At 43.5% G+C, this 16864-nt stretch overlaps 1 protein-coding gene across 1 annotated transcript in view; it reads left to right on the forward strand.

Annotated features, from left to right (window-relative positions):
- Nucleotides 1-12551, forward strand: part of LOC115459007 (protein shortage in chiasmata 1 ortholog-like) — a gene marked incomplete at its 3' end in the record, with an annotated part of 101094 nt that extends 88543 nt beyond the window's left edge. Inside the window, exons 5-6 of the mRNA XM_030188870.1 lie at nucleotides 2451-2635; nucleotides 12389-12551. Of these exons, the coding sequence (XP_030044730.1) occupies nucleotides 2451-2635; nucleotides 12389-12551 (348 nt within the window). The remainder of the gene's footprint in view (nucleotides 1-2450; nucleotides 2636-12388) is intronic.
- Nucleotides 12552-16864: the final 4313 nt, after the last annotated feature.

Genomic DNA, 16864 nt, shown 5'->3' on the forward strand with positions numbered 1-16864 from the left:
GCGGGGATGGGGGGGAGGGTGAAGGTTGGTGCGTGCGATGTTCGTTTCCAGGCTCCAGCGGCAGCGTCTGACAGTCCGACTCCGTTTCCCTCTCTGTTCCGCCCTCTGACGTCATCACGTCTTGACGCGAGGGCGGGACAGAGAGGGAAGTCTCTACTGCGCATTTGCAGGTGAGTCGGTCACTTGCCATTTATATGTTTGATTTGCTTATGATTTATTTATTTAATAATTTATATATCTAATCTTTGAATCAGGTTAGTTTAATAGAGAATGCACACGTGTGTATGTGTGTGTGTGTGTGTGTGTGTATATATATATATATATATATGTGTGTGTATATATAGAGGGAGAGATGATTCGAATTTGGATGCTTGTCTATGATTTTGATAATCCTTAGCATTTTTGTTTCAATAAATTTTTTTAAATAATCTTTTAAAACTTTTTAACTTTTAATTTTAATCTTATTTTTTATTATTAATTTATTTTTTTTTACATCTTTTTCTACTATTTATTATTTAATATTCTTTAGATACTCAAGTGGAGATTATATAATCATACAGATATTTATTAGGTATGTGTCAAATCTATGTCAAGCATAAACGCAGCATATATTTCATTGGTTTTAACTTACCTAATTTACTGTTTTATATGTGTAACATATTATGTAATTTTTTATTAATTATTATTATAATACATATTTCATTCCATATTTGTTTATTAATATACACACACACATATATATATATATACTTGTATATATATATATATATATATATTGTTTGTGAATGGTATGTTATTGATTAATATTGTTTAATTCATGTCTATCATTTAATTTGTGTAATTAAGTACGTCGTAATATCATTTGGATATTTTAATTAATTTATTTTTTTTTTATATCGAATTATATTATCATGGTGTTCTATGACTATCAGCCGAGCATGTAATTATGATAATGGAATGAAATGATTATTTTATTTTTATTTGCTTTTATACTTGTTTTAATTGTTATATGATTGTTTGTTTTGTAGCCCCTGATGCAGCCCAGTGGGGCGAAACACGGCCTGTGTCGGGCTTGCTAATTTTATTGACTTGTATCCATTAAATATTGTTTTCCACATATATATCTGCTTCGTTTGGTTTCCATCTTGGAGTTTGCAGATCGATTACCCTGCTGTTTTCTTGGACCATCCCTGATATTTTAGTATCCACTTCAGTGTTTACAGTGCTGGTTTGGGTATCTCTGCCAGCAAAGGTATTATTTTTAATGCTGGGAGAAGGGGGAATATGTTGCTCTCTCAGTCCACCTCTGGGATCTCCAAAAATTGGAGGGCTGGTTACGCCCTTAGCAAGAGGTACCAGATTACTTCTAGATCCTCTCAGCCTTTACTTTTAGCCTGTTTAGAGAACATCTAGCATTTACCTAGTGCAGAGTCCTTTTCTCACCAGCTGCAGTTCTCTCAAGCAGGTCATGTTAGCCTAAAAAAAACCTTACACTGCATCTGTTTAGTGCCACTGAATGATACATAATATGTTCCCTAAATCTGCCATTGTTTTCCCAAACAGAATCTGTATTTCTTAATTATATTTGATCCCCATCGTTCCTGTTCTTGCTGAGTCTTGGTTCAGAATGGTGCCAGTGACCCCTAAAGATAGATTCACAATACTTTCACTAGGAGTCATGTTTCTGTGTAAGCCTTATACAGAAGCAAGACTCCCAGTGGTAGTACCACAAGACTAACACTAGGGACCAGGTATTTGTTAAAGTAGACCCGGGGGATCTGGGACCTTAACTTATGAGGCCGATTTTGTATTATGGCGGGAGGTTCAGGTTCGGAATCTTGTATGGGGGGGCTTTTATTTGGAGGGAGGCTTCAGGAAGGAGTTTGGCTTGGGCTGGGGAGGCGGGGGCACCTCGTGGGTGCTATGAATGGCCTTTTAAGATGTGACCCAAGAACATTGGGCTATGGCTTTTTGGCCTGATGCTCCTGGGATGGTAAAATAGCCCTAGCTTTTTTCTGGGGTTATTTTTCCAGCTCCAGCTATAATGTGTTATAGAACTTATGTACAATGAAGTGTTTTGCACCTCATTATATACCACAGGCTAACCTAAATAATGCTGGATTACGGCATTGAAACCAACATAAGAGTCCTTTAAAAAAAAGTATTCTTTATTACAAACCACAAAAATCAACAAATTGAAACAACACAGAAAACCATTAGCGCTATACAGATCATACACACCTTATGGTAATTTTCCATGTGATACCCCCTCCCTTTTTATTAGAGCCCTTAATAAGCCAAATGCAGCTTGATAACAACCCCACTAGGTATTGATAAAGGGAATTAAAGTGGTTGTAGTTGCAACTTTCTACCCAAACTGCTACCTTATACCAAATGAAATCTCTAGGTCATGGACTATTAAATGTATTAATTCGTTTTTTGACTTTTAGGAAATGGACTTCATCCACAGTCTTCCATATCAGTACCAAAATTGTGGAAGTTGTTCCAAGTTCAAATCCATGTTCTCAGGCAGACATGGAGGAACTCTGTCTTCTGCAGAATGATTGGAAGGAAGAGTACACCCACATTGACAGATTCATATTTGGTGCCACGGAACGTGAAGCAAAAGCTTATGGTATTGTAGTGTTCTTTATGCTGAAAAGATAATGAATCAGGTTTCTGATACTTTTAGTGAATTTCATTTTTTTCCATTTGCTTAGACTGTAGTATACCTCAGAAGGCTAATTTTATATAGAACCTAGAACTCAGGATTGAGAGATCCAGGTCAGAATGTAGATACTTTTGTAACATACATGTAGGAGTGCACATTTAGGTGGTGGCTACAACAGCAGGGACATCCACTTTGCAATTATCAATGTGGGAATGTTTAAAGCAGGTTATTTGAGCAGATGTCTCCTGAATCCGGGAGAATGGGAACTCTCCAGGTCAGCGTTTTGGCTGATAGAAGCCAAGTGGGGGACACCGGGTTTGGATCTCATGGTGACCCATCTCAACACCAAAGCCCTGCGGCTTTTCAACAGAAAGTGGGATCATGGATCAGAAGCTATAGATGCTCTGATCCAGTCATGGACAAGCACTCTCCTGCTTTGTCTTCCCTCCTTGGTCCATGCTGGACAGGGTGCTGCAACAGATTCTCTGCCATCCAGGTCGGGTGATTCTGGTGGCACCCAATTGGCCTCGGAGGCCGTAGTAAGTGGACCTGGTTCTGTTACAAGTAGATGAACCTCTTCGCTTGCCTCCCTCTCCTGGCCTTCTAAGGCAAAGCCTAATTCAGATGGAGGATCCCTTCCATTATGGTCTTACAACTTGGCTGTTGAGCAGGCAAAGATGAGGAAGAAAGGGTGTGTCGGATGTCAATGCTATGCTGTTACAGGCGAAGAAGCATTCGACCTTGGCGGCTTATGCACGATTGTGGAGGCTTTTTGAGTTGTATGCTGAGTGGGCTTTAGACCCGCTTCATTCTTCCCTTCCCCAAATTTTAGCCTTCCTGCAGGTTGGCTTGGAGAAAGATTTTGTAGTTCTCTGCGGGTTCAAGTGGCAGCTTTGGCCTGTTTCAGGGGCTGGATTCTTGGTTCTTTATTGCCTCATCCAGATGTCGTCTTGTTTTTTTTAAATGTGCGTGTGAGGTATGCCCACCCTTACAGGCATATGCCTGGAATGGAATCTGGTTCTGTGGGCACTTCAGAAGGCTCTGTTTGATCCCTTACATCAGGCATCTTTGAAGGATTTGACCTTCAAATCAGTTTTTATGGTGGCTGTGTTATCAGCGTTCAGTGTGTCGGAGTTACAGGTGTTGTCTTGTTGGGACCCATTTTTGCATTTTTCCTCCGAAAGGGTTACACTCAGGACTGTTCCCTCCTTTCTTCCGAAGGTGGTGTCATCCTTTCACCTTAATCAACCATTGTTTCTTCACGCCTTTTGGAAGGACTTGTACCCGTGGGAGTTTGGCTTCTGGATTTGCGTCAGTTCCTTCTTCACTATCTAGACTCGACCAATGGCTTTTGGAGGTCTGACCACCTGTTCATCCTTCATGCCAGCCCTTGCAGGGGCGGGCAGCGGCTTCTAAGGCAACTATCGCTCGCTGGTTTAAGGAAACGATAGTCGCAGCATATCTGGCAGCTGGGAAGTCCGTTCTTTTGTGGCTGTGGGCGCATAGTACTCAGACGGTGGCTACCTCCTGGGCAGAGATGCGGCTGGTTTCTTAGGATGAAATCTGTAGAGCGCTGACATGGTCGTCCCTGCGTACCTTTTCCAGGCATTATCATCTGGATGTCACAGCTCATGCCAATGCAGGGTTTGGGATGTTGCTCCTTTATTTGGGTGCATCGATTTCCCACCCTAGTTTGGACTGTTTGGGTACATCCTACTAGTCAGTGGATTCATCTGCTGCTGGTGCCAAGGAATGTAAAATTATGTCATACCAGATAATTTTCTTTCCTTTAGATGCAGCAGATGAGTCCAGGGGCCCTCCCTTAGTTTTCGGCGATGTTGGTTTTGTTGTTGTTGCTCAGTTATTGTTCTTCACGTCAAAATTTCAGTGGATATTGGTTACTGTGAGAAAGGAGAATTTGGTGGTTTTTGCTTCCTTGGTTTTCCTTCTGCTTTGTTAGGAGAAATACTAACTAGCCAGGAGCTATCCGTCCCATGAGGCACTTCAGTTCAGTGTTTCTTATCTCCGCCTGCTGGTAGATGGTCACAACCCACTAGTCACTGGATTCATCTGCTGCGTTTTTAAAGGAAAGAAAATTATCTGATAAGACATAATTTTACAATCTGTACTGAACAGGTGAATAGAGGGTTATAGTAATAAAACCTTTCTCCAATGACAAGCAGATCAGATCTGATATATCTGATTTCGTCAACGGATCCTGGTGCAGAGATGCTTCCCAACTTAATTTCTAGAAGCCTTTGGACGTGTGCCTCTGCACATTTATGTGCTTTCCCACCTATGTTCGATGTGTGGGACCAGGGCAGTCTTTTCTCATTGCAGAGGAGCAAGGACATGATCTTCTTCCTGTCCCCTCAACTCATGTCTTTGAACTTTTTTTGAGTAATTTTTGCTATTTTTCTGCTGCTTTCAATGTGTAGGGTTTCCCCAGGTTTTCCACCCTTCCCTTAGTTTCTCAGTTTTTTCATCATTTTCAAGTTCTTTTTATTTTCTGCCTCGAACACCCTGGTCAGCTACCTTTTTTCCACAATTCAATTATTTGATTTCACCTTGGCTATCTTTCCTGATATGTCCCAGAAAATTCCCAGTGGTTTTAAAAGTGGCTTCTGGTGTGACAGGACCATATCCTTAATACACCCATAATTAGTGGTTGTCATGTCTGGGGCCTGATCATAATCCTTCTTGTAAACTGTGTTCACAGATGGCAACAAGAAATATTCAAAGTCATGAGAAGTAGTGTAAAAAGATTTTTGGGATGGAGAAGTCCTGTCTATTGACTTTGGCATTAGAGGTGTTGATCTCAATGGCTCTGGGAGAAGCATAAGGCACTGAGGGATGTTGAACCTAATGGCTTTGGGAGAAGCATAAGGCACTTGGGGGCACATCAACTTTGAGGAGGTCTTCACCTGTCTTGTTGGTAGTGGATAATCAGGTTCGAGCATCTTTGGACCCTGCCCTGAGGACTCAAGGATTCAACGTCATCTTTATCGACACTGAGGAGCATCAGTGTTGGGTGAAGATCAGTAAGCATCGACATTGATCCCCTTTGAGGCATGGAGTCAGGAGCACCAGGCATTGACAACCTCCATACCGAAGAAACGTCTGCGCTGAGAGGGTTTATTCTGGTCTCAAAAAGGTGTTACATTAGTCCTGTGTATCCAGAAGTCTTCTAGTTACAAAAAACCCCCCCAAACAAACTCTTAATCCTTATTCCAAATTCTTTATTTAATCCAATTGATACAAAATAAAAATTCAGTCACAGTTGTGTTAAAATGGATTAGGGATACTGCATATACAGATTGAGTTTGTGTCTGTGATAAGCCTCTCTCCAGAGAGTAGGAACTGTCAGTGCCTGGTAATTTGGATACTGAAATCAACAGGCAGAGTAGCAGTACAGGTAATCATAAGCAACCACGCAGAGGTGAAAAATCACTATACTTTTCTACCCTGAGAAGGTAAAAAACAAGCAGCAGTTTACTGAGTCAACATGGAGAGTTCATGCTGTCTGTATGTTGGATCAAAGACCTAGGTACAGCTTCCTGTTCTCTCACAGAGAGCAATCAGAGGGAAGGGGAATTCTGCTTCTCCTAGCATGCCTAGAGGCAAGCAGTAACAAAGGTCTAAAACACACTGAGTGCTGAATAGAGGTGTTAACAAAGGCTAATCAGAAAGGACTGCAGAAATGCAGAGACCTGGTCCATACAAGCATCTTAATAATATATAGACAGGTAATCTGATATACTCAGACAACACAAGCTGCCCCTTGTAATGGGAGCAGAACAGGTTTGCTCCCCCTCCAAGGAATCGGAACAGCCGCACCAGCCGCCTTCAACCCAGGACCGGGCCATTGATTCAACCCTTATACCTTCTGAAGAACTGACCAACACCGGCTGGGCCACAGCCTTTACCAGTGGCTGACCTCAAGGAGTGAATCCAAGCGTTCCTCTAAAAGGAGATGGGGCGTTTTCTCATTCAGTGTGAGACTAAGGCTTTGAGGGCTTCAATGCTGGGCCCAATGGAATTATAGCCTGTTTTGGAGGTCCATGCTCTGCCTGTGGACTGTGCACCAGCATCAATGTATTGAAGGACACTGGAGTTAGTACTGGTCAAGGTGATCTGATTTATGATTTATTCAAACTTGATATACTGCCAAATCTACAAAGTCAAGGTGGTTTACATCATGCAAGTTTGTGTCAGTACCCAGTCCTTCGGAGGGAGGAAGCTTCCTCATGGCCCAGGAGAACCCCCGTTCTTCAGCGTTCCTGCTCTGAGCCTGGCCATCAGCTCAGTTGACTGAGGCAGACATAGACTGGGATGTCCTTGGAGGACTATTTTCTTGAGTCTGATTTGGACTGCTGGGAGTCTGACCCGGAACCAGATGTCCTCTTAGAAGAGAGGTCCCTCGGTATCCCATCAGATCCATCTCACCCCGAGAGAAGAAAATATCCCCCTGCAGAACTCACCTTCATCTCTTTTGTATGGGAGATGACTCAGTCCATCTAGTTTCAGTTAGATGTTGATGATGAGACCAGGGCTAAGATATTGGATATGCTAGACTTTGATGCCCCTCTGAAAGGAAGCTGCAATAGTGTCCATGCACAGGATACTTCAGTCTGTACAGATGAAGCAGTGGGAGACCCACATCTCATTCATAAGAAGGCTAACTCTATATAGAGTCCCGAAGGCCCCCAGAATTGAGAAGCTTCAGCTTCCTCACCATTCTGTGATGGTAAAATCTGCTGTCAAAAAGCCAAAAGCTCTAGGGCTCACTCTTCAGTGTCCTCACAGTGTCCTCATCTTTGTAACTTTGGATTTTAGGTAGGAACAAAATCCAAAGTAAAAACTTGGTTGTGTGAACAAGCTTTCCCTTCCTTGTTTTGATTTATAGGTGGGGGGGGGGGGGGGGGCGTTATTTTGGTGGTTTTGGATCTGTATTGAGTCTCTCATGAGAGACTCCTTAGATAGTGAAAGAGTCGTGTAATAGGAGGCAATGAACTTCTATGAATTCGAAACTGGCTAAAAGAGGCAGGAAACAAATGATTAGTTTTCCACATGTAAAAAGGTCAGTAGTAGAGTTGCCTCAAGGACCTGTACTGGTACATGTGCTATATAATTTATTTATAAATGATCTTTCCTAGGAGTGATGGGTAATTAAAAATATATCTAATGAATCCTCTTAAGTTGATAAGTTACTAAGGAAAGCAGTACAGAGAAAATAAATTCAGCAAACATAAATAAAACCTAACTATTTAGATGTGCAGCTGGGGTTTATTGAAAAATTATTAGATGTTTATTGTTACTGTAAGTGCAAAGTTTAGATATCAACTTCCTGCATAGCCTTTTGAAAATTGAGCCCATTATGGAGATTATTCTATAAACTGGCACCTAGACCTATGTGCCACTTATGCCAGGTCATAGGTGCCAACAACTGATAGTTTATGCACAAATGTGCACTAGGCGCTATTCTATAAGATAGTGCCTAAGTGCTATAGAGGCAGGTTTTAGAAAGGATGACCAACTCAGAATATGGACGTCCATTTCTTATGTATTTTAGAATAGGATCTGCTGATATACAGCCTGTTCTAAAATACATGAGAAATGGACATCCATATGCTGGAGATGTCCAGTGAACATCCATTTTACAAACTGAAATGTCCAAATTATGAATGGAGAATAACAAGGGACATGGGCATCTTTGTGGCAGCATAGAAACGTCCATGTTATAAAACGGCCATATAGCCATCTGTGAAGAACTGGGGGGTAGCCTAATGGTTAGAGTACTAGGTTGAGAACCAGGGGACTCAGATTCAAAATCCACTTCAGCCGTTTGTGATTTTTTTTAATTTTTAATTTTTTTAAATTTTTTATTGTGAGCTCTCCAGAGAATATACAGCACTTCACTAGTCTTGCAGGTTTCTTATACATTCAGTTACAAACATGGGAAAGCAAATGCTTGCCCTAGGATTGGTAGCATGGAGTGTTGCCACGATTTACATAGTAACATAGTAACATAGTAGATGACGGCAGAAAAAGACCTGCACGGTCCATCCAGTCTGCCCAACAAGATAAACTCATATGTGCTACTTTTTGTGTATACCCTACTTTGATTTGAACCTGTCCTCTTCAGGGCACAGACCTTATAAGTCTGCCCAGCACTATCCCCTCCTCCCACCACTGGCTCTGGCACAGACCGTATAAGTCTGCCCAGCACTATCCCCGCCTCCCAACCACCAGCCCCGCCTCCCACCACCAGCTCTCGCCCCCTGTGTCAGGAAGCCGTCAGCATGTGGCTGTGGGCTCGCCGTTACGGCATGTTGATCCAAGCCACATATCTGGCAGGCGTAAACAACAGTCTGGCCGACAGGTTGAGCAGGATCATGCAACCTCACAAGTGGTCGCTCAACTCCAGAGTAGTGCGCCGGATCTTCCAGGTGTGGGGCACCCCCTTGGTAGATCTCTTTGCATCTCGAGCCAACCACAAGGTCCCTCAGTTCTGTTCCAGACTTCAGGCCCACGGCAGACTGGCATCGGATGCCTTCCGCCTGGATCGGGGGAACGGCCTACTGTATGCTTATCCTCCCATACCTTTGGTGGGGAAGACTTTATTGAAACTCAAGCAAGACCGAGGCACCATGAATGTGATTGCACCTTTTTGGCCGCGTCAGATCTGGTTCCCTCTCCTTCTGGAGTTGTCCTCCGAAGAACCGTGGAGATTGGAGTGTTTTCCGACCCTCATCACACAGGACGAAGGGGCACTTCTGCATCCCAACCTCCAGTCTCTGGCTCTCACGGCCTGGTTGTTGAGAGCGTAGACTTTGCCTCTTTGGGTCTGTCAGAGGGTGTCTCCCTTGTCTTGCTTACTTCCAGAAAAGATTCCACTAAGAGGAGTTACTTCTTTTTGTGGAGGAGGTTTGCCGTCTGGTGTGACAGCAAGGCCTTAGATCCTCGCTCTTGTCCTACACAGACCCTGCTTGAATACCTCCTGCACTTGTCTGAGTCTGGTCTCAAGACCAACTCTGTAAGGGTTCACCTTAGCGCAATCAGTGCATACCATTACCGTGTGGAAGGTAAGCCGATCTCAGGACAGCCTTTAGTTGTTCGCTTCATGAGAGGTTTGCTTTTGTCAAAGCCCCCCGTCAAACCTCCTACAGTGTCATGGGATCTCAATGTCGTTCTCACCCAGCTGATGAAACCTCCTTTTGAGCCACTGAATTCCTGCCATCTGGAGTACTTGACCTGGAAGGTCATTTTCTTGGTGGCAGTTACTTCAGCTCGTAGAGTCAGTGAGCTTCAGGCCCTGGTAGCCCAGGCCCCTTACACCAAATTTCATCATAATAGAGTAGTCCTCCGCACTCACCCTAAGTTCTTGCCAAAGGTTGTGTCGGAGTTCCATCTGAACCAGTCAATTGTCTTGCCAACATTCTTTCCCCGTCCTCATTCCTGCCCTGCTGAATGTCAGCTGCACACATTGGACTGCAAAAGAGCATTGGCCTTCTATCTGGAGCGGACACAGCCCAACAGACAGTCCGCCCAAATGTTTGTTTCTTTTGATCCCAACAGGAGGGGAGTGGCTGTGGGGAAACGCACCATATCCAATTGGCTAGCAGATTGCATTTCCTTCACTTATGCCCAGGCTGGGCTGGCTCTTGAGGGTCATGTCACGGCTCACAATATTAGAGCCATGGCAGCGTCAGTGGCCCACTTGAAGTCAGCCACGATTGAAGAGATTTGCAAAGCTGCGACGTGGTCATCTGTCCACACATTCACATCTCATTACTGCCTGCAGCAAGATACCCGACGTGACAGTCGGTTCGGGCAGTCAGTGCTTCAGAATCTGTTCGGGGTTTAGAATCCAACTCCACCCCCCTAGGTCCATGTTTATTCTGTTCCAGGCTACACTCTCAGTTAGTTGGATAAGTTGTTAGGTCAATCTCAGTTATGTCCTCGCCGTTGCGAAGCCCAATTGACCATGTTTGTTGTTTTGAGTGAGCCCGGGGGCTAGGGATACCCCATCAGTGAGAACAAGCAGCCTGCTTGTCCTCGGAGAAAGCGAATGCTACATACCTGTAGAAGGTATTCTCCGAGGACAGCAGGCTGATTGTTCTCACAAACCCGCCCGCCTCCCCTTTGGAGTTGTGTCTTCCCTTGTCTTTGTCTTGCTATATACGGGACTGACGAACACGAGCCGGTTTGGGCGGGAAGACGGCCACGCATGCGCGGTGCGCATTGGCGAGCAAGGCCTAGCAAAGGCCTTTGCTAGTGAAGTTTCCGGTTGGAGGGGGCTGCCGTGGACATCACCCATCAGTGAGAACAAGCAGCCTGCTGTCCTCGGAGAATACCTTCTACAGGTATGTAGCATTCGCTTTAGGTGGCTACTCAGCTAAAGGAACTATGGACATTCTTAATAATCCTCCATGCAGATCTATCATAGAGCCTGGTATCCCTTGCCAGTTTCACATTTGAGGCAGGGAAGGGGACAGCAGCTACTGTGGGATTAGGGAACAGATGTGTTTTAATCTTTCCAGTGGACAGCTGATCAATAGGAACACCCTTCTGTAACTTGGACGTTCCAATTATGAGATGGAAATAATAATGTCCATCTTTTTAGTAATAGATATTCCTTCCTCTTCTGAAATCGGAGTTTGACATCCATATTTTGGCCCCCTCCCTATCCGTCCCAAAACATACCCTGTCCATGCTCCCTTGCAGTTTTAGAACATCCATATCCTGGCTTTATAAAATTGGGATTTGGACATCCATGCAATATGGCCCTCTCAATGCTGGTTTTCAGACATCTAAAACAAGAATAGAATTTCTAAAATAACCACCATAGTACATAACTGCAGGGGGGTATATATGCAGGCGGAGCATGGGCAGGGACATAGGCATGTTTTCATGTGCCACATGCCTTATTAGTTATGTGAATCATTTTGCACATATAGACATACCCATTCACACCTGCCATTGACAATGGCATAAATGGCCATGCCTAAATTTAGGTGCATCCTTGCTGACTTATACTAATATTCTGTAATGGGATCTTGTCACCCAGATGCCATTATAGAATTAGCACCCAGCGCTCAACATTGGCACCCTTAAATGGAGGCACCAATGTATAGAATTGCCTCCAATGAGTGAAGATTCTTATAAATCAGTTTCTGTCTGTTAAGCATGTTTTGCACACTTTGTGTAAAATAATGGGGAAAATGTGAGCATCCTAATGTGGCATCCTATTTCCCACATTGAGCCCCTATGCAAAATGGGACTTACAGCATGTGATATTTCCTTCCAGTGCATGTACAGAGTAGATATCAAACATAAAAGCACAACAGACACAAACTGCAGCAAATTGCTTTTTATGTGTATAAAGTGATATTAGAGATGCAGTAGAGCATTGTATTCTATTATTGTTAAGATGTTATGAACTGCTTCTGTGCCATTTAGAGTCATTTGCACTTGCTTCAGCAGTTAATTGTAGATATGTTTTTCATAACTTAAAAATATGGTGTTCACGTGCCCAAAAAACCCATTTATATGTCAGAAAATGAAGGCAGGGAAAAAGATTTTAACTCGGGTGACATTAATTTTCTGCTGTTAAGCAATATGGTAGCATGTTTACTTTAGTTAATGAGTGTCCTTGTCTTGTGATCTTACTAAAACTGCCAACTGTTGCTGTCTGTGTCTTCTCTTTATTTCAAGAGTTTTATATCTTGGATGACTTTATATTTGTTGACTATCTTGTGGAATACAGAAAGCAGCTACCAAGTCTGTCCACACTCATGAGTAGACTGAGAATGTTTGCAGTGACAGACCCACTTTTAAATAGCAAAGGAGAGATTTTCACAGAGGAGGACATCTTCAGGTACTTGCAAAAAAAAAAAAAAAGAATCTAGAAATCTGCTCATAAGATGTCGGGCCAATTCAGAAAGCTTTCCCTGTAGTTACCTTGGGTTTAAATTTGTTTTACCATGGGCTTTTACTATCCAAGCAATGCAGAAAGAGTTTCAGCATGGGTGTTAATTTGCACAGAAACCCTGGCTGTACATCACATTAAAATTAATGCTAATACAGTGATTACCCATTTAGCAGCCATGGAAGAAAAACATTTTGGGGCACATGAATAACATGAGAAAAGTTTTGACAGGTCGGGGCAGCATAGCAGGGTTGGTTGAGAGGGGCACCCCTTGCTTCTCAACCTGAGCATTCTGCCATGGATACCTTTTGTGCATTGGCCCCCTGATAGTCTAGTGGACCCCCATGACCTCCCTCTTTCCCTTGACTTTAAAAAGCTTTTCCTAGTAGTCTAGTGGTTCCCTCTGTCTCCCCCTGATCCACCCTCCTTTTCCCCAACTAAAAATGAAAAAATTAGATCCCTGGTGTTTAGTAGCACATTCCATTTTCTAGGCCCACCCAAGCTCACGTTCCATACCTTTAAATGGGAGGCAGGAGCAATGCCCACTTGCTCCAGCCTCCAGCACTGCCATCTTCAAAAATGGCAGCACCCTACCCTGCATGGTGCATCCCCAGGATGCACCAAGTGGGGTCAGTCTGCCATATAAGGGAAAAGTTTTGAAAGGTTTTTGAAAATGGGGTAGGGGGTTGGATTGTTGAGGGACAGGGGTCATTAGAGTACCAGGAAAAGCTTTTTGAAGTGTGTGGGGGGGTCAATTCAGGTTGGGTGGGAGCAGGGCCAGTCTTAGCAATTGTGGGGCCCTGTGCAGACCAGTTTGGTGGGGCCCCCTGCCCCACCTAGCCCCGCCCCTTGTTGACAAGATGTGTTTTAACATTTTTTTTGATTTCAAATACAGACAAATCAAGCAAAACTTCTACAGAAAAACTAATTCAAATAAGCACAATGCTATCATAGGAAACCTTTGGGTTTAAAAAGCAAAACCATGTTCATGTAAGGACTGGATAAATGAATTAAAACAAATGCCTTTAATATGTAATAATTGGTAGCAATAATGAAACAGTGATTGAATATTCACATAATAAGCAGCCTGAGCCAACAGATTTAGGCCCTGTTTACTAAGGCACGTTATTGTTTTTAACATGGCTACAATTAGCATGTGCGCTAACTGTGTAGGTGCCTGTAGGGGTATTGTAGGCGTGTACACAGTTAATGCACGTTAAAACTGCTAATGCGCCTATAACACGGCTTAGAAAACAGGGCCCTTATTTTCCACTGAACATAATTAACTTTGTATGAACTTGGCTGCTAATAGTGTGCTGAACTGGCCAATGCTGGCACGTTTTGACTAACTCTGGACAGTTCTGCACGAAGGAAACCCTTCCCCCATTATTCAGTACCTTCTCTGTGAAATTGTAGTAATAGTAATTAAAACAAAAGGCAAGTGCATTTTTATAATATACCACTGCATTCCACAAAGCAAAAGGAGCAAGTTCTCACATGCCATCTTTTTTTCTTTTGATGTAGGTACAGGGGAAAAAAAAGATTTTAAATGCTCCCAGGTTTCAACCTAATTCATGTTTAATGTGGGATATAAATGCCATAAATAAGTAAATAAATAAATAGAAACTCTGAATGTTGAACACCTGATTCTCATAACATGATGTCTGTTTATTGGCCCTTTGCCAGGAGAAAAAAATCTCTGCACGAATATAACAGTACTAGGGTGTCCCTTTAACCAGCCCCTCCAGATGACACACTGATTATGATTTATAACAAATTACTACTGTACCTATAAAAAGTTATTCTGTTGTTATACTGCCTCTGTGTACAATCTGTATGCACAGCATGTTTGAAAATCTAAGTGAAGATTAAGTAAAAATTCCACCAACAATAAAGAAAGACAACATGGATGCAGCAGCTCATAGGTTTGCTTGCTTGTTTTGAGTGCACAGGGATCCAGCTGCTCAAGGAAGGGGAAACATGCTACCTTTGTGTGTGTGTGTGTGTGTGGTTTTTTTTTTTTACATTCCCCTCCCCTCCTTCCCTTCCACATATTCCAGACCTCCTCACCTGTGTACCCTCCCGGCACATATCTCAAGTCACTCTGGTGGTCTAGTGGATCCCCAGCCTTTCCTGCCCATTGCCGCTGACCCTCTTGCTGCCACATCTTCTTTAAAATGGCTGCCGAGACTTCCAGCGGTAGCCTCACAAGACTTCAGCGGAATGAGGCCACTGCTGGACGTCTCAGCAGCCATTTTTAAAAAGTGATGTGTTGGCAAGAGGTTCAGCGGCAGCAGGCAGGAAAGACTGGGGATCTTTCCTGCCCCGAAGAATCCACTAGACCACCAGGGTGGCTTGAGGTATGTGTCGGGAGGGCACCCTGCAGCTCAGGGGAGGAGAGGCAAAGCTTAGATTGCCGTTCATTCCCCCCCTCCCATGCAGCTCTCTAAACAGGAGAGGAGACGGCAATAGCAGGGAGCGGGAGGGAGATGCCAAGGCTGCTGTGGGGTCCCTGGGAGTGTGAGGCCCTTTGCAATCGCCCCTGTCACCCCTGCCTAAGACCGGCTGTAGGTGAGAGGAGGGAGGAAAGGGAGATAGGGCAGGTACAGTGGGAGGAAGGAGGAAAGGGAGATAGGGCCGGTACAGACTGAAAGGGTGACATGTCGCAATGAGCTGCAAATTACTGCCACAATTATAACTTGTCAGTAATTTGCATTCTCATTTTTATAGCATTCCGCGGTGGTTTTGAATTACTAATTTTGCGATAGAGCTGTGTACTGACCCAGCTCTACCACAAAGCTTTCTGCATTTTGATTAAACAAACTGAACTGGAGTAGAGGAATAGCCTAATGGTTAGAGCAGCAGGTTGAGAACCAAGGGAGTCTGGTTCAGATCCCACTGTGACTCTTGATCTTGGGCAAGTTACCTTACCCCTCCATTGCTTCAGGTACAAACTTGGATTGTAAGCCCCCTGGAGACAGGAAATACCTGAAGGCAACTCAACTTGAGCTACAACTGAAAAATAGTGGGAACCAAAATCCCTTCCCTTATCAGATTTTTAAACAGAACATACAGATACAGTACCTGATCTTCATCATTAGGTTTCCAGCAGCCTTTGGGATGATGTTGGAAGGTATGCAGCTGAATAGACATTCATATATGCATGTGGAGGATCTATAGATTGGTTCTGAAATTATGATATGATGTAGGGATAGAACACTCTACTACTATTGGGTCCCCATAAGTTATTTTGATGTCAATTTGCTAAGTTTGGAAAACTGTTAATTCTCTTTTTAGGAGATTGATTACTCAAACATTACATTACTTGTGGTTTGAAGGACTCCATGTCATGGTCCTGATGTTGCATTAGATTTTATTTATTTTATTTGGATTTTGCTTACACTTTTTCATTAGTAGCTCAAGGTGAGTTGCATTCAGGTTAGAGAGTTGCACGGGGACAGAAATCTTACCCATCCCCGCCCGTCCCTGCTAGAATCTCACCCATCCCCACCCGTCCCCACTGGAATATTACCCATCCCAACCCATCCCCGCAAAAATTTAACCCATCCCAACCCGTCCCAGCAAGAATTTAATGGTACATAAAAGAAAATTCTGGTCAGCTCCCTCAGTCTCTCTCTGGATTTGAGCCACATCACTGTAGACAAGGAAAGAATGGAAGCTGAAACTTAGAACACTCTGGTGTGCACATGTAAGATTTGTCTCTGATTTCTGGCACTGTGTGCTGAGAGGTCACCACATGCACGCGCCAGTAGGTCAGGTGACATCCGATGCTCTTGCCTGTGTCAGAGCTGAGGTCTGCGCATCAGCCCGGGAGCAAAGAGGATTAATTGTAACATAGTAAGTGACAGCAAATAAAGACCTGAACGGTCCATCCAGTCTGCCCAATAGTCACACTCATTATCAATTCATGATTAAATCAACGAGTGTGATATTATATACTTTCGTTCGTGTTTCTGGAACATAGACCATAGAAGTCTATCTGGCCCTATATATATATATATATATATGTTCCAACTGCTGGAGTTCTCGTTGAAGCCCACTCCAGTCTATTCATCTTCTCATTTGTGGGATACAGACCATAAAAATCTGTCCAGCACTGTCCTTGTGTTCCAGCCACTGAAGTTGCTGTCTAAGCCCTTTCTATCCCATCCTAAACCAGACTGCCATATATTAGAAACAGACCATACAAGTCTGCCCGTTATCGGCCCTAGTTATTCACAGCCAGAGTCACCATCTAAGTG

Source organism: Microcaecilia unicolor, unplaced genomic scaffold (genome assembly GCF_901765095.1).
Source record: "Microcaecilia unicolor unplaced genomic scaffold, aMicUni1.1, whole genome shotgun sequence".
NCBI lineage: Eukaryota > Metazoa > Chordata > Amphibia > Gymnophiona > Siphonopidae > Microcaecilia > Microcaecilia unicolor.